This window comes from Apaloderma vittatum, unplaced genomic scaffold (assembly GCF_000703405.1).
Source record: "Apaloderma vittatum isolate BGI_N311 unplaced genomic scaffold, ASM70340v1 scaffold8209, whole genome shotgun sequence".
Taxonomy (NCBI): Eukaryota; Metazoa; Chordata; class Aves; order Trogoniformes; family Trogonidae; genus Apaloderma; species Apaloderma vittatum.
This window is the reverse complement of record NW_009735778.1, coordinates 57,579-81,952: the sequence shown is the minus strand read 5'-3', so window position 1 is coordinate 81,952 and position 24,374 is coordinate 57,579. Positions and strand designations below refer to the sequence as shown.

Sequence of the window (24,374 nt, the reverse complement as noted above, 5' to 3'; positions counted from 1 at the left end):
AGGGAAAAAAAAAAATAGAAAGGAAAGCCAGTGAGGTGCAAAAACCAAACAGATGCGCCGTGATTTCGCGAGATCACAGGAGACAAAACGCTCGTTGAGTCCTGAAAAAAAAGCAGCAGCTCCAATAGCTGTTTAGAAAGCTGCCTTTGGGTGCAGAGAAACTGAGACACATGCTGTTAATTCAGAGTGCAAGGAAAATGCACCCTGCTCGAGAAAGAATTAGTACAGCTGCTATGAGGGGAAAAAAACCCGATGACAAACCGACAACGATGCTTAGCAGCATGGAAGCGATAAGATGGGTGCCAAGTAACGCTACTCTTGACTTTTTTTTGCTAGATTATTTCCCCTCTGCAAGCCCATGTTACTGGGGAGAAAACAAATCTCCTGATGCTCTCAGAGCATCCGTAGATATTTACCCCTAAAGTCATAAAATAGCATAAAAGCAGAGGGTGGCAGAGACCTAGGAATTCTTCTGGGTTGGAGGACACAGTGGATTGTTTTGCTGAGAACACCAGCTACAACATTTAACAATATCGACAGCAACCTCGGGTTTCTCTGCATGTGGAATTTTAAACACCAGCTTCTAAGCTGAGCTGAAGTTAGAGGCACTCAACTCTTTTAGGGTTTAGGGCTTTGGGGGCTCCAAAAGGTGCTGCAGGATGACAGCAAAGAGGGTGGGTGTTTTGATTTCTATATTGTGTCCTTACCATTGCGAGAGCAGACCCGACGCCTGGCCTGAGGAGTTCGAACCTTTGAGGGTCCCATTATTCTGGGTGGCCTGAACGAACTTAAAAGCAGCAGCGATTTTCCTGTGACGAGAAAAGAGCCGTTAACGGAGCGCGACGTCGATTTTTGCCTCTGAAGGATCAGCGCAGACCTGACAAAAGCCACCACACAGCACCAACGAGGCCACCTGGCGACTTCTCATTTTTCCACAGTACGGCACACAGAGATAAGTTCTCAGGGGTAACATTATATTAAAAATGAAACACTGGCTGAGACGAAGCGCACGTTTCGCGTTTCACAGCTGGAACACGATCTGCTGCTTTTCCAGGGAGCGGGCAGAGCCAGGTGATACATTTTTTTTTGACTGCTGTGGAACATTTATCTGTGCCCATTCAGACTATCCTTTCCACACTACGGACGGAAAACAGAGCGTTCAGGTTGCTCTCTCTGGCGCACGCGCAGAAACGCCCAGTGAGCAGGGCGCAGTGTCTGGGGTTAGAAATGCAGCAGTGTTCATCCTGTCATCAGGATGTGCAATTCGCATTTTACACCAGATGTGTTCTCAGACCTCTAGACCATCTAGCACACGTTGGGTTCACTATGTCAGACTGATGCTTTCAGGGAAAAACCGACTGATAACACCCTTAATCTCATTTAATCCTAAGGCAGCGCAGCAATATTGAAACATTGTGACACACAGTCTATAGCTAGAGAATTACCTTACAATATTGCGTTTTCCCAGATATCTGAAATTTTGCAGACAAACCCTGAAAGACAGAAAAAAAACCCCCAATTTATGTCTTGTATGAAAATCTCTTTTAGCAGGAACACCCAAAGCATTACGCCCCCCCTGTTCATGACCAAAATATTAGAAGATGTGGATTGTATCAGTAATGTCTCGTTACTATTTTGGAAGATTACACAAAAAATAATCTAAGATACAAGAGCTCTCTCAGACTGTCCCACGAGGTGAACAAATCCGAGGAGAAATCATCTGCAGCCGTTGCTTTAGAACATCATCGTTTAACCTAAAATCAACCAGAGGCAAAGCGAACTTACTCTAAAATGCTGAAAAAGTCTGTTATTTCTGAGAACGGTGCTCGCAGCCAGTAGGAAATCAACGCGTCTAAGGGAAATATTAAAATATATTATTAAATAAAAAATATATTATTAAAATATATTATGTATCTGTCACAGCAAATTAATTAAACTTCACCCAAAGCTCACAAGAGCTGATCGTTATTCTAATTCCGCGTTCGTTTGGATTCAGCACGTCCAATATTTTACAAGGAGGTAAATGAGGCAGCGAGCGCTCGCCTTCTTACCTTCCGAGATGGTTTTCATAATGTGAAGGAAGCACATGAGAAGGCTCCTAGTTTCAGCTTGATCCAACTTGTCGAAGCGAAGGGTTGACCCGATCAAAGACAAAGGCCTCGTGATCTGTTGAATGGACGGCAAAGGGCCTCGTTAAGCCTAGCGACAGGTTCCCACCTCCGGCAAGCGTTTGCAACATTTGCACATGTACCTTTTCACACGTGTCAGTTCTCTCACTGTTTTTTTCATTGGTACTGGGGTTAGATTCCAGACTCGCTAAGGAAGCTCTGGAGTCAGCATGGTTTGCTGCAGAGACAGCTATTGATGAAAAGGCTGTAAATGAAAGTCATAGCAAACATGCTAAACTAAAACATTTATGGATACGGAAACGAACGAGAAAGATGGAGAACATAAAAATGTGTCACGTGATGCCACCGGTGCTTTGAACCTCCAATAGCAGAAGCTATTGAGGGGGCTGTTTAGTACTGAAAACATGCAACAAGTCGACGTAAAATGATTCAGCTCGCCGTTACTCGTGGCATTAAAACGGCTTCTTGCAGTCTGTAAGGGCTGACCTAACGTCACCAAAAAAAAAAATTAAAAAAACCCAACCAGTGGAAAGACGCCGACGCGCTTCCCTGAATTGTGGAATAGGGTCTGGAGGACGTGAGCTAAGTCAGGTTGTGTTTCTACTCCTTCCATTAAGCCTGTAAGAACTAAGAATGCTTGCCTCCAAGGGAACTTCAGGAATTCAGAGGAGAAACCTGGGAACTATTCCTGAGTCACGTGGAGGCTCCAAGAACAGCCTCAGGCAGAGGGATTTGGGAGAGCCTGACTACCAGTATCGTTCCAAAACAGGGGAGTAAGGGAAGCAGTGGAAGAGCAGCGGCTTCACGAGAGAAATAAAAACCAATCCAAAAACACCAAAGGGGAAGAAAGAGAAACATCGCCGACCATGTTTCCACATATAAAATGGGTTAGCAACCGCCTCCATGAACACCAAGCAGAAAGCACGATGGGTTGAGGCACGCAGAAATCCACCTGCACGTTCCGCCGGTCGTTTATACCTGCTATGGAGTTCAAGACATCTTTGGAGAAGGACGTGTCCACGGAGTTGGCGTGCTTCATGGCCGTCTGGCTCTGAAACCCGCCGGCGGTGCTCAAGTCATCCCTAGAGCCCTGCGTTTCGAAACAAACAGAGCAGCCTCCAGCGAATGACGCCCCTGATAGCTGTCACAAACCGACGGGGTCAGACCTCGGCCTGATCACCTCATCGTTCTGAAAAACCACATCGAGTACCTGATTGGAAGTATTGATATTGAAGAGGAACATATCCTTCATGTAAATCCTTGGCATGTTGTCCAACAACATTCCATAGAGTGGCATGTACAGGTTTGCTATTTGTGCCTGCTTTGCCTAAAAAATAATTAAAAAAAGAAACTAATTAACCTATGCTAGTGGCTAAGAAAGTTTAATTAATGTATAGTAGTGGCTACAGAAGTTTCATACGTGTTTAGCTACCAAAAGAACAAGCAAACGAGAAAAGAAGAAAAAAAAGCAAAATAAGAAAATCGTTTCTTTACCGGCTCTGCGTATCGATCATCGAACGAATGCTTCGCCATTAAGTTTTTAAGCACGGCCAAAGCTAAGTGCCTTATATCCTGGTCTTCTTGCAAGGCAAAGCCAACCTCTCGCAGGAGGACTCCAATTAAAAAATGTTTGCGGCAAAATTCGTTGGTCAACGTGTACTCTGGAATATCTGGGAACAGAAGGGAGGAGAATGCTGAAATTAATATATAGGTTACATACCCCTCCCTTCTCAGTTTCCAAGTGTTCAGTAACTTTTATTAATTTAATCCATGGCTAAACCTTCATTTCCTGACCTGACCGCCCTATTCTGCTCCCTCGCTCGCTAGAATGAATGAATCTAATATTATTACTTCTCCAGATCACGTTGCTTTTACAATTTAGTAATAAAGACAATATATACACCATCCCTATGCGAGAATCCGAAGCGTTTTGCACGTAGTAAGACTATTCACTTCTTTGAGGCAGAGTTCAATATTCTAGCTGGAACAGTCCTACCCCAGAGATCCAGACTAATTCCGCTTTTGAAAACAATAATGAGGTTTTACCCAAATGTGCCACAGCTCAGCAGCAGCAAAAGCCAATCTTACAGCTCCCGGTGCACAACTCTGCTTAACTCTTCTGCAGCCACTTTGTTCCTACCTGATGTTCGATATTCCTGCGTGGATTCTGAAGGCGTCATAGGGTCTTCACAGTTTTTCATAAGCATAAAAAAAAACCAGACAAAAATCATCACACTTTTTATTTTTTTTCCCCCCACTTGCTCTCTGCCCTCCGAATCTCCCAACACTTTGCCACGGCACGAAACCCCGCCAGGGCGGCAGCACCTTACCGGGGATGTTGGAGGACCGTATGGGCAGGCAGAGAGGGATGAAGTGCTCGTGGTGACAGACTTCTTGGAGAAAGTCGAATTTGAACTGATGGAGAGTCTGAAAAACCACAACGGGCAGCGGCTCAGCGCGTTATCGCCACCGCAAAATCCCCGCTCGCCCCCAGCACCGAGCCCTCACGGCTCGTTGTGTCAAGCTGCACGAATAATTAACGTCTGGCGTTTGTATCTGCTGTCAAACCAACTTGTCACAGTCTAACAAGCTTTTCAGATTCCTCAACTGTGATTCTTCACTGAGGATGTGCTGATAAATATTAGCTTGATCCAAGCTACGTGTTTAAGGCATATTTTAAGCTACGCCGGGTCTCTTGATGGTATAGAACACAGCATATGATCACCGCAATGTACTTTCTCCAGTTCACCTATAGTGGAACCATCACAATTATTATGTTTGTCTTGGGTTTTTTATTTCCCTTTTTTTTTGCCCCCTTCTTTTCAGTCAACAAAATACAAAGTTTCAGCCGCACACATCCAAAATATACTGACAGTGGTAAAAAACTCCTCTATCGATTCCAGTGAGTTCCAGCTCCGAGGGATTATAAAATTTTAGTATTATTTCCTCCACATCTCCCTCTTAAGATGCCATCCATGATCTTTTGTGGAGCCTTGCAACCACCTCAATTATTTATCATTCCGCACTGAATGGGAACTCAGGCTGCAGAGGATTTTACTCCCAGCAAGCACAAACTAATTTGGAACAGGTCTGCAGACTTGCGGGGCTCAGCGAGTAGTCGTTTGCATGTGGCTACTTGCTCCCAGAAAAGGGGACAGATGGCTCAAATCCATGAGGTTTTAACAACTCTTTACAGTAAATGTTTTCACTGACTTGAGTTCTGAGCCTGGTGAAGCTGTGAAGCAGATCACAAATAGTTTCAAGATAAAAATATTCAGCTGGGGAAAAAAAAAAAAATCAAAATCAAACAAACAAAAATAATCCAAACCATACCTTGCCATCCCCTGTTCCAAACATACTTATATAGTTGTTGACCATCTTGAACACAAATCCACGATCCATAAATGTAAAACAGCGCTAAGAGAGAGGAAGAAAGAAGAATTCTTGTTTTATAGCCAGAAGAGCAGCACGTCCCTCAGCCGCGCGGCTGCTTGCCTTGCGTCACCTACAAACTTCCATCGTTTGTGCAGGTGAAGTTAACCTTACAGGCAAGGAAAAACAGGGGACTGGTGAATCGGGCTCGATTTTTAAATTTATTTTCAGCAATAATAACTTGCTTGAACTTTCTATTTTCACTGTGTCTTCGTCACCGTCTTCCCAGTTTAGCCAACGCGCAAAACCAGCACACAAATCTGCAATGCCACTCGGGGTTAAACTGTAAGATGTAACCCCTTTTTTCCAAAGCAGGCGTGTATTTTCTCATATTTGGTAAACGAAAGGGCATTACAGAGCCAAAAAGGTAGGTTACGGTATTGCACATAATGCTTGCAATTTTCTTATTCTTGTTTGTAACAGCTGCCCGCTCTGGCCGCGCTTAGGAAATACTAATCAACCCACGGTCATTCAGAGCTCTAGTATTTAAAGAAAAAATATAGTATCAGCTCGATTCTAACTACGGTTTCACTCTACCAAACTTTTTACCCATTCGAATGCAACGTAAGATTCTGCAAAACTGAAAAACTTGGGCTCTTTCAGAGAGTAGATATAAGTGAATCAGAATTGCTTTGAAGCAGGCTTAGGTATTGCATTAAAGACCCAAGGGCAGGGAAAAACTGAACTACAGGTCAGCGTTAAACTTGGAAATTGAGCCACCGTTCGCTCGGAATTGTTTGTCCTCCCCCCGACCAGACTGGAAGCCTCTCAGGTTTGTGTTAAGCGTGCGGAAATCGGTGTGCGTGCTGCGAGGGCAGAACGTCTCACCTTGAGAAACTTGGCAGTGCTGTAGTTTGCATTCCTGGTTTCTTCAAGGGCTTCTTTGTACTTACAAACAACGTGGTCTGCTAAGATCATCACAAGCGTATCCAGCTCAGCCTGAAACGATTCTGGAAACCTCTGAGTTCGAGAAACCTAAGCAGGGAACAGATCGTCACTCGAGAGTGTAAGATGTAGCGCGTTTAACCTGAAAACACATTCAGGCCAAGAACAACGGCAATAAAACACGGGTCATGGATCTCTTCTGAGTATAAACCCCTAAAGGCAGAATCTGGTCTACAGGAAAGGGGGAAATCTTATCCTTAGGTTCCAGCACAAGTATGCCAAGAGATCTTTGGTAATCAGGCAGAAACGAGGTCAAAGCGCTGATCTCCAGCTATGTAATATTTGCTCAGAGCAAAGTCAGATCATTTATCTGCTGTCTGGCATAACCCCCTGTTGGGCAGCCAGCAGAAATTCAGGAATTCTCATTGCTTTATAACCTGCCCTTTACAAAGCTGATAGAGCTGTGGTTTTGTAGAAGCAAGAACAGGTTTGAGACTACATAATGTAAAACCAGTATTTTACAAAGTCTAACAGTGTTTCTTTTTCTGACCGCTCAAGAAGAAAAGTCCAAGTATGCGTGTTCCCCAGGATTCCATATTTTATATCGGCCCTAAGAGATTGATCGCCTACTTAACTGAGATCACAGATAGACTGACCTTTGTTTTGTTTGTATCAACCAAGTGCTGTGCCATTGATTTTAAGATAACTGCAAAGAAGAACCAGGAATGCTGTTCAAAAGAAGGGAAAAAAACAGATTAGGAAAAATGATTATCTGATAAATACTTCACAGTGCATTACCATTCCTTACAGATGGATTGAGCTTCCCAGTTTCCAAGACCTGGTTTGATATGAGAAACCTCAGGAAACCTCAATCACTCTCATTTTTGTCACTGTCAATCAAAGGCAGCAGCTGAAATCAGACACAAATGTCCTACTTGAGGAATATTCTCCTTGCACCTTCCAAAACAAAAATTAACACAAGAATCCTCAAAGTAGCCGCTGAAATCATAACGAGTAAGAATTAGGTTTGCAACTCGTACTGAGCTGTAACAGAAGGAGGAATTTCCTGATGCAAAGCACGGAACTCTGAGGAACGTGTTATGCCTGGTCAGCCCAGCTGCTGATCACTGCGGGACGGGACGCGGGAAAAGCTCACGCAGGGAAAATGGAAAGGAGAAAGAGATGTGACAAGTGACTTTCAGGCAGAAACCCAGTAGTAAAACTACAAAAGTGCAAATTCAAGCTATCACTCACCTTCAAGACCTGCTTCACCGTTCCTTGGTCATTCAGCTTCAGCAGATCAGTCACACTCTTGAGCAGCTCCTCGTGAACAGTCCTTTCTTCAAAGGATTTGGTCCGGAACACATACTGAAGGAGAAAGGAAAAATAAAAAAATTATCAAAACGTACATCAAAACAAATAAAAAACCTCGGCAGGTAGGCTATTCACACATCACTGACAGCTGACAAGCTTTGCTGCCAGAACACCTTGATGAAGGAATGCACTCGCACGGTTTAGCTCCCGGAGCCGTAACGGCACAACGCTGCTCCTCTACAAAATCCCAGTTTTCAACAGAGCTTCCCGCTGATTTCAGCACGGAATGTGCACCAAAAGGAATTTCTGCTTAAAAAAAGTACTGTGATTTATTTTCCCCATAGGGCAGAGGATCTCGACGCCTCCAAACTGCCTTTCAAGCCATTTCAGTTTTTTTTTATCTTCAAACACGTGCAAATAAGGGTAAACAGAAAAAAACTCAAACCAAAAGCTCTCCCCCTTAAAAGAGTTAACGGCGTAACAGCGATCGTACCGTCACGTAAGAATTTACGCAGTTGTCTAGCTGTTCTTCGTGGCACTTGGCAACGATGTTAGTAAGAACTCTGCAAGATAAAAGAAAATAAAGAAAAATCATAAAAATTGAGCTGGTTTGTGCCGTGTACACCCAGTCCTAACAACTGTAACCGTACTGACGTTACGTCAAAGAAAACCATTAACCATGGCTTATGCAAACCTTGGATGATTAGAAGTAAGAAAAATTAGAATACGTTAATGAAACAGAGCCTCTTGCTATAGGAGTGCTCCTGGATCTCATTTTCTCAGGATACCGGAGATAGAAAAACGACTCTGCAATTTTCTAAACTTATTTTTACGTTAACGGAACAGGGAGGAAACAGTTCACGATTCCCAAATGCCAGAAATTAATGAACCGGACATCTCAAATTCAGGGGAACGCGTCATACCAGCACGACTAAAATGGATTATTAACATGAAGCTGCGTAATTTTTTGAAGTCAGTATTTTTCACACATCTCTTGCTACTAGCAGAAGTAAAATCTGTAGCAAAACACAAAAGCTGTGACAACGTTATCTGTGCCCACTGCGATTCCTCCAGCCTTCACTCCCATCTGAAATTGAAACGAGTTCTGGCAAAGAAGAGACAGAGAAATGACGACGCGACTGGGCCCCCAGACAAGGAAATCACCACGAGGGAGCACGAAAGGGGTAATGCTTTCTCCCCAACACATAAGCCAATCTATGCTCTCATTTTGCTGTTGTTGCTTTTAATCCATCCAGCCCAAGCGGCTTCAAGCTATCGGGAACAAAACGCCGCGGGTGCCTATGTAGGGCACGTCGATGCGCGCGCCCCTTGACATCAGCCCCACTGGAACAAAAGCCACCACGCACGCTAGAAAAAACATCCAGGATCCTTTTTTTTTTTTTTTTCTGGGCCAGGTGGGTGCACAGTCAAAACCCAAAGCGTGGCAAAACTGCTGTCCTTCTGTGTTTTCCATCCATTCGTTAAAGCTATTTTTTAATCGGTGGCTTCTTCCACAGCGTTGCTTTCTGCACTTGCAGCCTGGGACATCGTGAAGCACTGTCTCTGTTCAGCCTTAACATCAGTTGATTTGCCAGCTAAAAAAGGGCCCGGAATAAAGGTCCACCTGCCCCCGTCCCTTTGAAAACAGCATGTGGGCATGAAATCACACACGTTTAGAAGGAAAGGTTCTTCTAATCCCAGTGCCCACGTGTGCTAACACTAGACTTTGCCTTTATCGTTAGATAAAGGATATGGAAACTCTCGCTTTCCAAGGCTAGGATGAGGAACTCTGCTTCCTTGCTCCTTTGGGTTTGCCTAATTAATCTTTCTCCAGGAACTAATTCTGAAGAACAATCTGCAGAAAGGGAAAAAAACACTGACAGCAGATTAATCCGTCAGGGTTGCTGAGGGTAGCTGTCAGCTCGTTCCTACCAGTTGTGTTGTCGTCCCCACGTTTAGCTCCCGGCAGAAGCACAACAGAACCACCACTACGGCCAAAAGAAAACACAGTGCAACTTTGTGCCCTCCTGCAGAGACCAATAATAACCTCGTCGGCAATTTTTTTTCCCCTGCTGCTCTGATTAACAGCATCGATAAAGACAATTTCATTAGGCGAGGGGGGAGAGACTCAGCAAATCATTCCAGCTGTTTGCACGCTCACTCGAAAATGCTTCCATTGCTCTTCAGTTATTGCTGATATACTCTAATTAAAAATCCCCCGGAACAATGTGACCTGGTTCGTTTGACTCCGCATGGGATGCTGCGAGATGCTAAGCTCTTCCTATGCTGAACTCCACATCCTCAGGCCCAAAACCTAAACCCAAAATTGATACTCAGCTTTGTAGGGAAGCACTTAACTCCTCCAGACCTTCACCTCCGATTGCCCCAGGGTACAGAGACCTGTTCTTTGCAGAATCCCGTGTAGGAAGCAGCCATCTCCATCTCCTGAAGCCTCAACGCCACAGTCAGCTTTTGGAAGAGCAGCTTTAACTGGACAAACACCTGCATTCACACTCCCAAGTCAATCATTCTCCTCCTACAGAAAATATTCAGGTACCTGGTCACAGCTGTTGTAACTTCATCGTCACTGTTTTGCACTAAAACCCAGAGGAGTTGATTCAGGACTACGGGAAGAAAATTCATAATCACATGGATCTTCTCGATCCGCAGCAAATTCTGTAATGGATGTAAGAAAAAAAAAACAACAAACCACACTGATCGAGTCAAACTGGAGCCATCACGGCCACTCTGCCTCCCGGTGCGCCCGGGCCACACCGAGAACCACACGGTGAGGGGTCGGCTGAGAAAAAGCCCTAAATACGACTTCACAGCCCGGCTGGTGCTGCAGGTTACTTTACCTTACAGGAATTGATAAAGGTTGAGGTAGGAGGCTGGGATAGATCCTTTTCCCTTTCTTGGCACTGATGGAAAAAGTTATTCAGGTATGGATCCTGAAAGGACAAACAATCTAAGAGATTAAAAAGGCCATTTTTTTTTTTCTTCCTAGTGCTCACAATTTATTTTCTTGCTGTTTAAACTGAAAATCCACAATTCTTCTGTTGGTATAATCTTAAACAATCTATATTTTCCCTTTAAGTGTATATTCCATCACTGTCATCTTGCCCTTCCACATCCAAATAACCTCTAAATGTTAGAGAAACAAATTTGTACAGGATTTCAAAACATCTTTCAGACGTTTCTTGGCACTTTCTGTTTGTTAGCGGGTTAACAGAGCTAAGAGGAAATTCGTCTTACCTGAGTATTTACTGTTGATACAACAAAAGTGGAGACTTTGAAAAGCGGCTTCCCGCTATCTACCCATTTTACGTCACAGCCAACCTGCTATTAAAAGAAAACAAACAAACAAACAAAATTTGCATTTTTCCACTCATTTCCTACTTATTCAAGTCTGCATCAGCCCCTCACCGCAGAGCTTGGCGCGTGCATGGATGTACAATTAGAGCACGTAGTCAACGCACAGGAATATTCTAAGAAAGATGCCCGGTTTGTCTCGTTGGCGCTTCCAGGTGAGTGCAAACGTGAATTTGATCCCACGTAAAACTCACCTTTGCACTCGTTGGCTCCTGCAGGCTGAGGTAGCCGGGCGGCAGACCACTGGCCACCGGCACGTGGTGCTCTTGGGAAGCCAACTGGGCGTCCTTCAACAACGGGAGCCACGCGTATCCCACTGGGAAGAACAGATCGATAGGACTCTTTGGAGAAAAAACAAGCTTCTCGAGCTCAAAGGAAGACAATAACATCCAGCCAGAAATTCTGCAATCCTTATATGAACGTACATCATTTAAATTTAGAATCGAAAGTAATTCTGCTACAGGTACCTGGTGTTTCCAGAGCCTCTTTCTTTTTGGCATTAGCTTTTGCATTTATGTCACAGATGACATGATAAAATGAAAACAGAATGTGGTGTTTCTTATGGAGTTGAGTGGGAAGTTCAATTTTCACCTGAAATGTAAAATGTTACACCTCACTTTAGTTTAAAAATCGATTAAACCAGGCATCAGAGACGGACTAAATGAGCGACACCTCCCTCTGCACAGAGGTCTAGGTACAGCCTGCCTTTCCGGGCTCACATTTGCCTGCACGGGCAACAGATGCTCTCTTAAGGAAATTCTTTAGGATGACCACCCCTCACTTCTACTTAAACCAGCTTGTTTCCTCTCTGTCTTGCAGATGAGTATCTGCATTTGTAAGGTGAAAGAGGACAGAACTAGAGAGCAATGGACCCTGCTCACAAGTGACCCCCTGCACTCCAGCAGCCCTAAGGAGCCATCACCCTTCTCTTTTTTCCTGGATGACCGAAGCAAAAACTAACATGACATCTCTGCTTCTGCTTCCTCATCATTTCATGGTAGAGACCAAATAATAAAGGCTGACACGAAAATAAACTTTTCACTCTTAAATCCCATCTCATGTCATCCATGGCTCCCTACAGATCGAGTTTGAGATATTATTAACCTATTGGAATAAAAGCAGAAAGTGATCAAAACGTTACCATAGGAACCAATAAAAGAAAGATCTCTTGCCCTTGTGAGCTGTGATAAAAGTTTATCCAAACTAATCCTAGGCTCAAAGTAAGGTTTAGAAATTCCTGATAAGTGCCTGCAGTGTTAAATCAGCTTATGGGTAAGAATCTAATACTGTAAGCATAGATATGAGACGCGCATTCAGACACGGAAATTAAGATAATTCTCTTGATAACACACGATGTTCTTTTAAGAACTGCCCTTGCTGCGCCAGGAGCAGCGAGGACAGGTGCAGCCCTCTCCCAGCCAAACCAGCTTGTCCGATCTGAATTCAGCTCTTTGTTCAAGCTGAAAGTCATCTGCCCAAACCAGATGGCTCCCGCGCATCACGAGGGGCGTTTTCAGGCGCGTTAGAACCCAGGGCTCTGCTCGCTAAGGAGCAGCGGGAGGGGGATTCAAGATCTCCGAAGATGAAGAGCTCCAGGTTCCACCTCAGTTCCTAAACGTGAATCGAAAAATCGATACTTCACGTGGAGCTGCATAGGAGCTGCTAGTCTCACCCCTGCCGTTTTATCAAAGTAAATTTTAGCTCAAAAAAACCTTAAAGGGTTGGACTAGATGATCCCTGAGGATCTTTCCAACCTGGTATTTTACGATCCTATGAAGTTTTTCCAAGATCCGGCCATCAGTTTGCAAAATACCGGCTACGCGCCAAACACCGTTTGCCAGCCCTGTCGCCACACACAAAGCAGGAGCGGGAAGCCCAGGACAGAGCCGTGACAGTCATGAGTATCAAACGCACTTGTCACCAAGAGGGCGAAGCTACGCTCACCTGCAGAAAGCCCGGGGGAGGGACACCTGGTGTTGGTGCAATGCCGAGATGCTTGTGTGACCAGCCTTTGGGACCTCTGTCCTTGAGCTGCTTCCCCCAAAGCAGGAGCCAGATGCCACCACAGGTCTCTGACCCTCCTGTTCCAAGTCGGGAGCCACCAACGTGCCCCCCCACATCTTGCCTCTCGGGGGCAGGGGGTCTCTTCTGAACATCTGGCTCCAGCCTCCACCCAGGTCACTGCCCCCGGCCCGGTCAGGGGCACAGCTGGACCCCGAACATAATCCAGATGTGCATTGTAGAGAGCTAGACTGTTCCTAATTAATTCTACAGCATCTTAACTGTACTCAGAACATCTTACATCAGTGAACCCCTCCTTTTATAAGAAAAAAAACAACAACCAACAAACCGTTAGACTGTATATAGCTCTACACAACACGGACCCATCCACACACACAAGCAATCGCAGCACCGAAGTACTCCTTACACATATTTTCCTGCCTCCCTGGAAAACATGTGGAATTGGCAGACATTTAATGAAAGAAAAAGCAGACTGACCTCATCATAGAAATCGGGATTCTGGGAATGATGCAGCACGGCGGTGTAGGCTGCCGTTGTAAATAAGGGTCCACCTGGCTTCCCATAAATACACTGACAAAAGTAACATGCTTTAATTACACTCTGAAATTCCGCTGACGATACTAGTTTGGGTATATCTAATAGGCGTGTACACTGAAAACAGCATCATGAAATATTGATAATTACTTTGATCAAATATTAAAAGAAAATATTTTAAGTGCTTAAACCTGCAATTTTTTCATACACGCTTCCAGTAAAAGTCGATTGATTCCGTGAAAATTACCCTACTTTATTCTACTAAGCAATGTAGACTCCTTAGGCTTCTTCCTTGCTGTTATCAATTCCAGGGGCTTCTGAAAAAGCTTTACAAAAGCTATCTCACTTTTATGCAGTTCAATACACAACACAAAGCCTTTACTGACTTTTCAATATTACAAAGGCTACACCAGTTAACAGGCTCCTCTCCGGCATAGTCCAGTCCGGGGGCTCTTGATTATTGTGAATTTAATTGTTCTGGGTTAATACAGCCCAGATTCCCAAATTTTGTGAGTAACAGCCCCAGAAACGTCGTTCTCTGGATAATCTCTTGCTGTGGCTCACCTTCAGCGGCTTCGCTCCTTCCTCATCAGAGCTTTTAAATTCAATGCACACCGTTATATTCCGTGCCTGGAAAGACAGGAATGTACAAAAGCTTTAGATGAGAAATGGGGCACCTGTAAAAACACAGGCCAATGATAGGGGCTGAAATAAACTCTTTTCAAAACCTAGGAGAAACATGCAGACAGGGTATTGCTGTTTAAAATGCCTTTAAGCCACAGCGCTACCACTAGAAATAATTTTTCCTGGCAAAATGCAAGCCAGGCCCCGAACTGGCCGTGTAGAAGCAGATTATTAAGTGACCAGCACTTACTCGTGTCTTGCCCTTCGTTAATTTTCAATCACCACGAAAAGGCAAGTGGTACTCAGGTTTCATTTAAGAACCACAAACATCACCCAGATTCATTTCGTCCGCACCCATCGCTTCTCTACACCACAGCCCTTCTGAGCATCGGGAAAACACTATCACCACGTTACCTCTCTTCGAACCACCGATACAACTTAAAATTAATCCACGGGTTCGTTTCATCAAAATTGCAAACAATGTCTTCTGACAACTGACGGAGACCAAAAGCCAAGCCAGTGACTCACATCACCATCTCCCCTCCTTTCTGACTCTTTCACCTCAACGAGATCTCGCACAGCACGCTACGACCCAGCGGTGGCCCGCATCGCTCACGTACGCTACCTTGTTGAAGTATTTTTGGCTATCGTACTTGAGATGTTTGGGATACACGTATATTTGGTTCTTGTACACTCTGTAAGGCCGCGAATATTTTGTTGATTCCTGCACAAACTCCTCGACTTCCACTGTAGGCTGATGCTCCTTTATGTCATTAAATGGTTTGATTGGAATAAAAGACGAAGTTACACAGTCTTCAAAAGAACAGAAGAGGAAACCATCACATATTACTGGTTTTAGAATCAACTGTTGTTTTTAGAAACCATCTCATATTGTTTTTAGAATCTTACTACTAAGAATAAGTAACACTGAGACAGACCAAGTAAAATCATGCCTAACTTGCAAAGAGTAAGTAATGCTGGGAAGCAACAGGTAAAATCCTGCCTTAAACTGCATCCATGTCATCTCAGAACAATTAGGACACGTCACCCTGACATGGTTCACTTCACTTGAGCTAAGCCGCTCAGCACCAAAAACCTCTTTTGAGACACGTGGAATCAGACAGCTTTTGATGGTGTACCAGCACCAGTGGTATAAGGACAGATTCAACAGAACATACTGAAGTGATGTCATTTCTAATTAATTTTACAGCTCAGTATCTCATTTAAGCTCTTCTATTACCTAAGAACACAGTAAAGCGAAACGAAGAAACGAGTAGCACCGAACTAAATTAAGTATACAACGCAACTGGGATAACTGAAATCAGACCAAGAAAGGGAAGATGAACATGAGCACGCCGTCACCCCGACAAAGGAGAGATTAAAATCGGAGAGAGGATGCTCTGCCTGCCTGCCCCTTACACCAGCGAGACCTCGCGCTTCAGCCCGGAGCTCCTCTCCGTGACTTTCACTTGGCCACGGTGCACACCGAGCCAGGGAACAGTTTTTCTACTCCACCAGCGCCGTCTCAATGCAGCAGTTACGGCTGGGAAGCCTATGACAATGCCCTGTTTAATTACAAAGATTAAGTATAATAAGGTGGAATCATACTTGGATGTTCCAAAGGAACACAATCGACGGCAATCTCCAAACAGCCAGGAATGGTCTGTATTTTGCTAATCTTCTCGGCTCTGCAACGATGAAAAAGAAAACATTTTAGAAAATTACAACAGGGGAGATGAGACCCATCATAGCAACCAATCTAGAATGAAAAACGGACCCCAATTTAAGACTTTAAATATACATTAAGCACATTTAACATATACCTATTGTCTAGTAAACCCACATCAAATGCAACAGCAGGAAAGAAATGTTCTGTTTTGTTGGGTTGGTTGTGGTTTTTTTTTTTCTTTCTTGGCCTCAAGCGATCTGAGAAGTGCCAAAACCGTGATGTTGAATTTCTTTTATCCAGGAGATGCTTTGGTCAGACAAACCCAGCAGCGGCGAGTCTTGTTAGAGTCGTGGAACTTTCAGTAACGTTCCCTGACCAGCAGGATGGCACAGGGGATTAAGGACCCCATCCAAGCCCTGTAGCTGACATTCCATCTTTCTATGATCTCACTTTATATAAATGGCACAGGAGAAGTTAATCAGATTAATTAATTTCTAGGCACATTCAGAGCAGCAAGGAGAGGAAGCAACTCGGGGTTCCATTCTCACGTCACCTATCCAGTACAGACAAAGACACTGCTCCAGCATTAACCTGATTTACACCTGTGTGGGACTATCCAGCCAAGCCTACTTGCTAATTTACACACTGCCAAAGGCAGAGAAGCTTTTTCCTTCCAGTGTCCGCTCTGCAGGTTGCCATGGAGGCTCAAGCAAACAAAAGCTAGGAGTGAGGAAACCATTCAAGAATGATGTTTCATTTTTTCCTCTTTTTTTTTTTTCCCCCCTTCCCTTCTCCCCCCCGCCAGCATAATGTTCTTTTACTGGTTCCTCCACCTGCACCTCCCCCGAGAGAAGCTATTTCAAGGAAGCCCTATCTTTAGGTTATAAAACCATTTATTAATGTGCCAAACGATGTTTCAGTTTTCCTGGAAAGTCCAACCTAAAGCACTCTTTGGCAGGCAATAGGCTAATGTGAAAAACACTAATTAAACATGGCCGCTCTGGCACACTGTGTTAAATGAAGAAAAAAAAGCCGTGAAAATTGTTCTGCACAGCTTTAAGAAGCTTTTATTCCTCTCAGACCAAATCAAAAAGTGTTCCTTACCTTCTGTATTCCGCTATTAGTTTAATCAAATCTTCCATGGAAATCTTACTACTCTCTTGCCTGAATAGAGGCGAGAATCGGGAGTCTCTGTCAACATTTCCCTGATTATCTTTAAACACCGGTCTACAAAGAAAGAAAAACAGCATGTTTATAAAACATCATATATATATATATTTGAAGATTTGAAAGGACACATCAAGGACACGACTCCTCAAAGCAGCAAAGAGACTGTGACTCCGTCCTTCAGGGAAGAGTTCTGAAGAATTCATTACATCAATAAGTAGTTCTGTCCAAGAAGTTACTATCCAGCGAAAATGATGATCATTTGAAATAATCATAGCACATCATCAAATCCCAACCACTACGTCTCAGCACGTAAAGCCAAGTACGCTTTGGCACAAGCAGATTAGAGACCTCGATGGACACCTCCCATGCATTAACTCCGTTCTGTGTCCTCCAGGAGCACGACGCCAGCTCACCGGGGCTGAGCTTTCCTGCACAAAACAACCTTGTGGAGCATCGATCGAATCGTTGGGGAACAAAGTGCCAAGCGAAATGGAAAAAATAAAAAAAATAAAAAAGGCTATCTGTGTATAACTGGGAACAATAAGCATCAGCTGTTGTGGGCACCGGAAAACCTTCCCAGATATTTCCATTCCTGTTCATTGACACTCGCAGGACTCGGCTGAGACATTCCAATGCCCTTTGTATGTCCCCGAGGGTCACACACGCTGCCCAGGCGGGATAATGTAACAGCTCTCCAAATGAACGAGCCTTGGATTCAACCGCAGTATGCAAAAACATCGCTTAACAAAAGTAAAATGTTCTTGACTCTAAGTGCTGTTCTGTGAATCATTTGGCCAATCTCGCTTCCTCAATTTACTCCTCTGTTCCACTGCCAGCGAGAAGAAGAATCGATGCCAGCACAAATTGTTGCCAGATGCAAAATAATGGAGCGAACCTTTGGAAGAGGATCCCAAGGATAAGTATAAATGCACCGTGTCTTAACTTAATTAACTGAGAGAAGCATCGCTATTTCATTTCTTTGTAACTGCAGAGAATAATCAACTCTTCTATCAGATTTTCGCCTCTGGCAGCTAGAGGGAAATATGGTCCACACCAAGAGATCATGTCAAAAATCTTAACAGGGAGAAAACAGACCTCATTTCTGGCAGCCACCACTGACTTTTTAAATCCCATTAAATTGCTGCCAGTGGGACACGAGTGGCCCTCGCCACGGTGAGTGACAACTGTCACACCAGGGACAAGGGAGCGTAAGAAAACCCTTCGACAACCCAGGAGTCCAAGACTTCTGTAGTATGTTAACCTTTCCTCACTGCTGGTTACTTATTTACCAGGGAGATTTTACTAGGAAAAATGTCACAGAACTAAAATCCTGAGAAGATTCTGAAAGTGTTAATTCAGGGGAAACCAAATTAACAGAAGAAGTCACTGAAGAAACTGAAACCTCATCTTGGCATTTAAAGTGTTTCTGTGATTCTGCTGTTCTGCCATTGTCAGCCGACAGTCACAACCATTAGAACTCTTTATGCAGTGTGATAGTCTCCTGTGGAAACCTCTGTTTTCAAGCTGTGAAAATAGAAATAGATTTTATAGGGCCAAATTATACTTGGCTTTTACCGAAGAGAGCCCTGAGTAATGTTAATACATAAACGGATGTAAATGAGTGTAGAATTTGACTCAATGAACTGATGTTCCTCATGCAACATCACTGATACCAACAGGTTCATACACGTGGTGTATGTGCTCAACCATTTTTAAACTATGTCATCTCATAATGTGGTTTATAACGAAAAAATGTAAGAGCTGATAAGCACACCCAAGTGTATTTTCTGTATCTAATTCTAGAGATGTGAAGTTTTTAACAGTATGGGCAGTGCCGCACTGAATTAGGGCCCCAGTGTGAAAAACAGGGCAATGAAATAATAAAGCTGCAGGATCTTCTGGCGTCCTGGACCATGCAGAAAGCTTTGCTTAAGTTCAAGCAGAAAAAATGGAAAAGAATAAAAGGATGCAAGTCTAAGAGCAGAGTAAGCTATATGATGCTTATAAAATTATAACAAGAATTCAGACATACCTCACTGACCAAGCAAACGGCATACGGTATTTCCCCAGCTTGCTGCAGAACTGTTTATTGGATTTCAACACTTTCTGTGCACACTACAAAAGAATAAATATAGCAAATATGAATTATTTCACCGATATCATTATAATACCCGAAACACAGCAAGCACTCCTCACACGCCGGTGAGGTTTGTGAGCACGATTTGCAACGTCTTCAGCTTCCAACAGGCTGAAGCCGACAACGAGGGAACTGCTGCTCCTGTTTCATTACCTTAAAGGAATCGGGATTCTTGATGTAAGGTTCAGCGCTGCTGGCGATGTTTCCCGTAAGCACCTTTTCTATTTTTGCCACTAATACAATCTCAGAATGAGGATTGCTTATGGAGAAAAGAGCCTGTGGGTAAAAGAGAGAGGAGTTAAAAAGTACACAGTGACACCAGCGGAACGAAACACTCTCTGTTGATGGCCAGTGTAACAAACCTAATTCAGAAAGGATTACGGAGGATCATTATCCCCACATATTCAGCACAGCCAGATGGAAATGAAGTCTTTGTGCCAGCTCCGGAGCAAGCTTGGGCACAGGCAGCAAACAGCGTGGCGCAAGTCGGGGAGGACTTCGACCACGGCAGCGTCACCTAACCCGGCTGTTCCTCACCCACACGCTCTCCTGGATCCGTCGCGTCGCAGAGGAGGAAAAGCAAGGTGACGCGCGGACTTCTGGAGTAAGGCTTACAGTGACAGCGAGGAGGTGGCAGCGCTTGGAGATTTCGAGCGGCATCTGAGCGTCGCCTGAAGTCGTGATTTTGTTTGGTTGGCTCGGGAGAGGCCAGCAAAGGAACCCAAAGGGCAGAGGGAGCAGGGGTGGCTTCTCTAAATAAGTGTCGCTAATTATTTATTTATTTTTTAATTTTGATCATGATGGTTTTGAAGTCTGTACAGGGAGCTCAAAAATCAAGCATCTGTACATGAATACCACTGGTACACAAATAAAGAATATTCTTGAAAGCAAGAACCGCTGTCGTACGGATAAATTCTCTGACCAAAGCAAATGCTACTGTAGACGTAAAACAAGTCACTAAGTCACGCAGGTTGCACATGGAGTACCTGTTTTGGGTATTTCAGCCATTCTTCTGGGAAGCCCTTGACCTGCGGTTCTTCTGTCTCATTTGAGTCGACATTTTCAACGGAGCCGTTTTCTAATGACGACGAGGAACCCGAGATCATCTGTCGAACGAGCGCGTGGTTCAAGTCCACGTGGAAGTCACCAGAGATCTTCCTGCCGTCCCGGACATCGTACAGCGCCACGCTCACAAAGAAGGGCTCTACCTGGAGAAAACACCAGAAACGTAATGTCTGTCTTTGAACAGGTTCCTGCAGCTAGGGAGAAAAAGAAAGCAAACAGTTACTATTTACAGATTCTGAGATGCATTAAAAACACACGCTCAGAGCCCTCTGACAAAGTTAGTTTCCAGTGCTGTGGTTTTAGGGGCTTTTAAAGGGAGTTTGTTAGCAATGTGTCCAAATAGTAACTGACAGCTAACTTAGAAGCTCGCAGAATAAAACCCAAATACATTTATTACAGATAATTATTAGAGTAAATGAATAGAGACTAACACCTCAGAGGATTTTTTTAAAATGTAGATTCAGTGTCATTAGAAAAGAAAGAAGAGTCAGGCTTGCGCTTCCCAGGGATCGTCAGAAATCCGGCACGAAGACAACAGATTTAAGCAGACGAAGAACATCGACTGGCACAAACACGTGGGTGTATTATTCTGTGGGAAACACACGCTCCATTCTGCGAGGAAACCACGAGCGTTCCGCCCGCTCGGGCAGTGCCCACTTGTCCCAGCACACAGCACCAGGGAACAGAGCTCTCCGGCTGCAAGCAACCCCCCAGGAGCCTCCGCAGTTCTGATGAAATAAATCAGCCTCGGAATACAAATAACACCTCCTGAGCTCTCCAGAAATCAGAATCTTACAACCCTGGAGACAAGGCACAGCACGTGGCAGGTACCGTGCTTTTTCAGCCTCTCTAGCGAATCACCGCGTGCCCTGGGGACACTTATGACTTCATTTAAACAGTTATTCCAGTCTGCCAAAAAGTATTGATTGCGTCATGCTGAATATGCACTCACTGCAGAGGTCATCTTCAAATGAAGAAAAAAACCCAACAAACCAATAACAAAAAAAATAATCAATGCCTCATATGTAACGTGTGAAAGTTGAGTTGCCAGGACACTAATTTCTCAAAACTTGCGTGCTTCAGAGAAGATCTATCTTGGACGGGCACCTACGTCCCGCTTTTCCCTGCCCTTTTTTCTTCAAGAAAGAATACACAAAATTCTGGTTTGTCCCGGTTTTAGCTGGGCTTTTCCACTAGAAGCAGCATCCAGGCCTTTCCACTTGGCCTTCTCTTCCATAATTCAGTCTGCTTGGTTCCCAGCCTCTCTCTAAGAAACGAAACCCCAGCTCACCAGCAACTGATATTCAGTTGCCCCCCTGCACAGGTCTGGGCAGTTTAAACCCACTCTTCTTACAGCAGCTGTTAAGAATCCTCAAGGATTTTAACACTTTCAATTCCCCGCTGAACTGCAGCTAAACATCCGCAGCCCAAACCAGCTTCAAAATGTTTACTGACTAGTTCATCTGCTTCGTTGTTTAATGCAAAGGGGTGGGCAGAGGAGGAGTGAACACAAGGTGCAACCATGGTGCAGCTTCCCTTTCCAAACTAACAAGAGAGGGCAGGGGAAAAAAAAACAAACAAAAAGGAAAGAAAAAGAGAAATAAGCCTCGCTTACATTGGTCAGAGGATCATTTTCGTTTTCAGTAACACAGGCCTGAAGATTCAAACTGAGGGATTTGCAAGTTATCAGGATCCTCTTTGCAGGCTTCTCTTCAAATGGCTTGATCACCGAGTTGGTCCCTGGAAACTCCTTCTTCTGAGGATTCAGCGGCTGAAACGAACGGGGTGATTTGTTATACGCGGGAAAAGCAGGGCATTTCAAAACTAGGTGCGCTTTTTAAATCGCTGAAGCGCCTCAAAACCCCAAAAAGTCATTGCTGCTATCTTCACATTACCGTAGCAAACGAGCACTAGTCCTAACTGATAGATTAGGAAACAAGGCAAAAAGATCCCCTGAGGACACACATAATGGCAGAGGCAGAATTAGGGACCATAATTAGGTTTCCTGTAATTTTAGACCAGATTTTCTTTTTCTTGTTTACTTCACTGCTTCTGAAACTTTAGCTTTTGATTTCCTCATATGCATTAAACAGACTATGGCACCACGCTCTAAGATTAGACTTCAGACCTTCCCCCTCACTTACACACCACATCACTCTATCAATTCCCTGGATATTTTTAATAATGGCATTAGTTGATGGATGACAGATGTAACTTTGAAGATATACTGATGCTGATTTTACTTAATTCTTCTTTGCAAGTAAAAATTTCCAGTTAAATTCCCAACAAATGCACATTTTAAAACTTTTAAGTACTTGGGGGGAAAAAAAAAGGTATCATTTCACTTACTGCTATATCAGGATCCAAAGAGAAAAGATTTAGGCGCTCTGTATTTCGGGAAGCTTTCACCGTTTCTTCTGTTTCTGTGATATACTGTGGGAAGAGGTAATAAAAATTAAGTTTTCTGCATGAGAACTGGAGTTTTCAAGCTTCTAAAGGAATGCTCAGCGTTCCACTCGTAACTACACTCATTGTAGGCGGCAGGTCGGTTGTTTTGGGTTTATTTTTGGCTTATTGGTCTGTGGGGTTTTATTTATTTACTTTAAATTCTAGATGACCTCTCCATATATAAGAATCCAACCTACAGCAAAACGCAGACCAAATTTTCAGCTCAAACCCGGGGGAGGAACCTCCTCAAGCAGCACCTGGCCGTGCGCGTAGCCGGTTCCTCCGGCTGCTCGCCCACCCGTGACACACGGATCATACGTCGGTTTAACAATAAGCCGGGAAATACTGCCCATCTCGCTTTTCATCACAAACCTTCTTAGCACCGTCTACGCTCATCTCATGCCCAGGAAGCAGGTTATGAGGTGCAGGGGAGGGAAAGGCTCCTCGGCCTCGTTCAGCCACAGGACCGCAGCCACGAGCAGTTCGCAGCTCGTCACCTTGCAAGCCCCACGGGAAATCCTGGCTCTCCAAGGGCCCAACTCTGCTGAAACCCAGTTATAAAGACAAAATACCTCACGGATAATGGCAGGGACCAGCCTTTTACTGAATTCACAGGTCTAAATCAAAGCACGCCGGGGAGCACCTACTTTCTTTACAGCCAGTGGAGCTTTTTGCATTTGAACGAAGCCATCAGCCGCTCAGAAAGAAAATTATTCCTGCCATTTGTCATGGCTCTAACGATCACAAGGGGACGTGCTGTATTTTGAAACCTCTCACAATATTAACGACCACGTATTGGCGGCATTTTTCACCCACACAGCGCTCTCCACTAAGCTTGTAAAGACAAAGAGAACGGCCCTTACTTTGGCGAAGTCCTGGTGCAAGGTGTTCTCTGAAGCATCAGTCTCCTCCTGAGAGCAATTGCAGTTCACCGAAACCTCTGCGGGGTCTTGAAAAGAAGGAAAAAAAAAAAAGTAAATGTTTATATTACACTTGCTGCTACTACTGGGTTTAAAAAGTAATAACAACTCTGTAACACATTCCTGTTGCTTGTTAGCGGGGTTGTTGCCGGCAGAGATTTCTGTTTTCTGTTACCCCTACGTCTTTGACCTTTTTATGCACATACTCCTTCCCGTTTCACTAATATTCCTCATGGTTGGGATTTTCAAAAGTACTTCTCCGATTCTGAAGTGACAGTCTCTTGTGTTTCCAAAATATAAAAACATCTTGGGGTATATGAAGAGTATCCTGTCCCTCTCACATCAGAATTTATTAAGGGTAAAGCCTTCAATTATCTCTGAACTTGCCCAAGATCCAGACGTGTGTGGCTCGAAGCTTTGATTCAGCTCGGAGCGCAAGCAGCTCGAACCTGCATTAAGGTTCAAAGTTGTTTTGTGGTCTTAAGACTTTCAGCTGGGGCTCATCCAAGCTGAACATGGATTTATGATGTGGAGGAACGAGTTACTGCCACATGAAAAGCGCAGTGTAACAACAGAGCATCCAGTTCTTTCTTCCACAGCTAAGATTAATATGCAACCTCACAAAAAGCAAGAAATGAGAAGCCAAGAAGCTT

The 24,374-nt window shown here is 44.1% G+C and overlaps 1 protein-coding gene across 1 annotated transcript in view; it reads right to left on the bottom strand.

Annotated features, from left to right (window-relative positions):
- Positions 1 to 24,374, bottom strand: part of DOCK10 (dedicator of cytokinesis 10) — a gene marked incomplete at its 3' end in the record, with an annotated part of 58,884 nt that overhangs the window by 10,040 nt on the left and 24,470 nt on the right. Inside the window, exons 9-39 of the mRNA XM_009876712.1 lie at positions 23,665 to 23,750; positions 22,703 to 22,786; positions 21,969 to 22,124; positions 20,275 to 20,496; positions 19,442 to 19,564; positions 19,184 to 19,266; positions 17,086 to 17,208; positions 15,921 to 16,000; positions 14,938 to 15,125; positions 14,253 to 14,318; positions 13,632 to 13,724; positions 11,600 to 11,723; positions 11,327 to 11,448; positions 11,016 to 11,102; positions 10,619 to 10,711; positions 10,318 to 10,436; positions 8,254 to 8,323; positions 7,701 to 7,814; positions 7,103 to 7,174; positions 6,390 to 6,536; positions 5,463 to 5,546; positions 4,460 to 4,556; positions 4,270 to 4,314; positions 3,624 to 3,799; positions 3,340 to 3,456; positions 3,108 to 3,219; positions 2,252 to 2,373; positions 2,052 to 2,166; positions 1,786 to 1,852; positions 1,446 to 1,493; positions 708 to 809 (exon numbers count right to left, since the gene is read on the bottom strand). Coding sequence (XP_009875014.1) covers positions 708 to 809; positions 1,446 to 1,493; positions 1,786 to 1,852; positions 2,052 to 2,166; positions 2,252 to 2,373; positions 3,108 to 3,219; positions 3,340 to 3,456; positions 3,624 to 3,799; positions 4,270 to 4,314; positions 4,460 to 4,556; positions 5,463 to 5,546; positions 6,390 to 6,536; positions 7,103 to 7,174; positions 7,701 to 7,814; positions 8,254 to 8,323; positions 10,318 to 10,436; positions 10,619 to 10,711; positions 11,016 to 11,102; positions 11,327 to 11,448; positions 11,600 to 11,723; positions 13,632 to 13,724; positions 14,253 to 14,318; positions 14,938 to 15,125; positions 15,921 to 16,000; positions 17,086 to 17,208; positions 19,184 to 19,266; positions 19,442 to 19,564; positions 20,275 to 20,496; positions 21,969 to 22,124; positions 22,703 to 22,786; positions 23,665 to 23,750 — 3,337 coding nt within the window. The remainder of the gene's footprint in view (positions 1 to 707; positions 810 to 1,445; positions 1,494 to 1,785; positions 1,853 to 2,051; positions 2,167 to 2,251; positions 2,374 to 3,107; positions 3,220 to 3,339; positions 3,457 to 3,623; positions 3,800 to 4,269; positions 4,315 to 4,459; positions 4,557 to 5,462; positions 5,547 to 6,389; positions 6,537 to 7,102; positions 7,175 to 7,700; positions 7,815 to 8,253; positions 8,324 to 10,317; positions 10,437 to 10,618; positions 10,712 to 11,015; positions 11,103 to 11,326; positions 11,449 to 11,599; positions 11,724 to 13,631; positions 13,725 to 14,252; positions 14,319 to 14,937; positions 15,126 to 15,920; positions 16,001 to 17,085; positions 17,209 to 19,183; positions 19,267 to 19,441; positions 19,565 to 20,274; positions 20,497 to 21,968; positions 22,125 to 22,702; positions 22,787 to 23,664; positions 23,751 to 24,374) is intronic.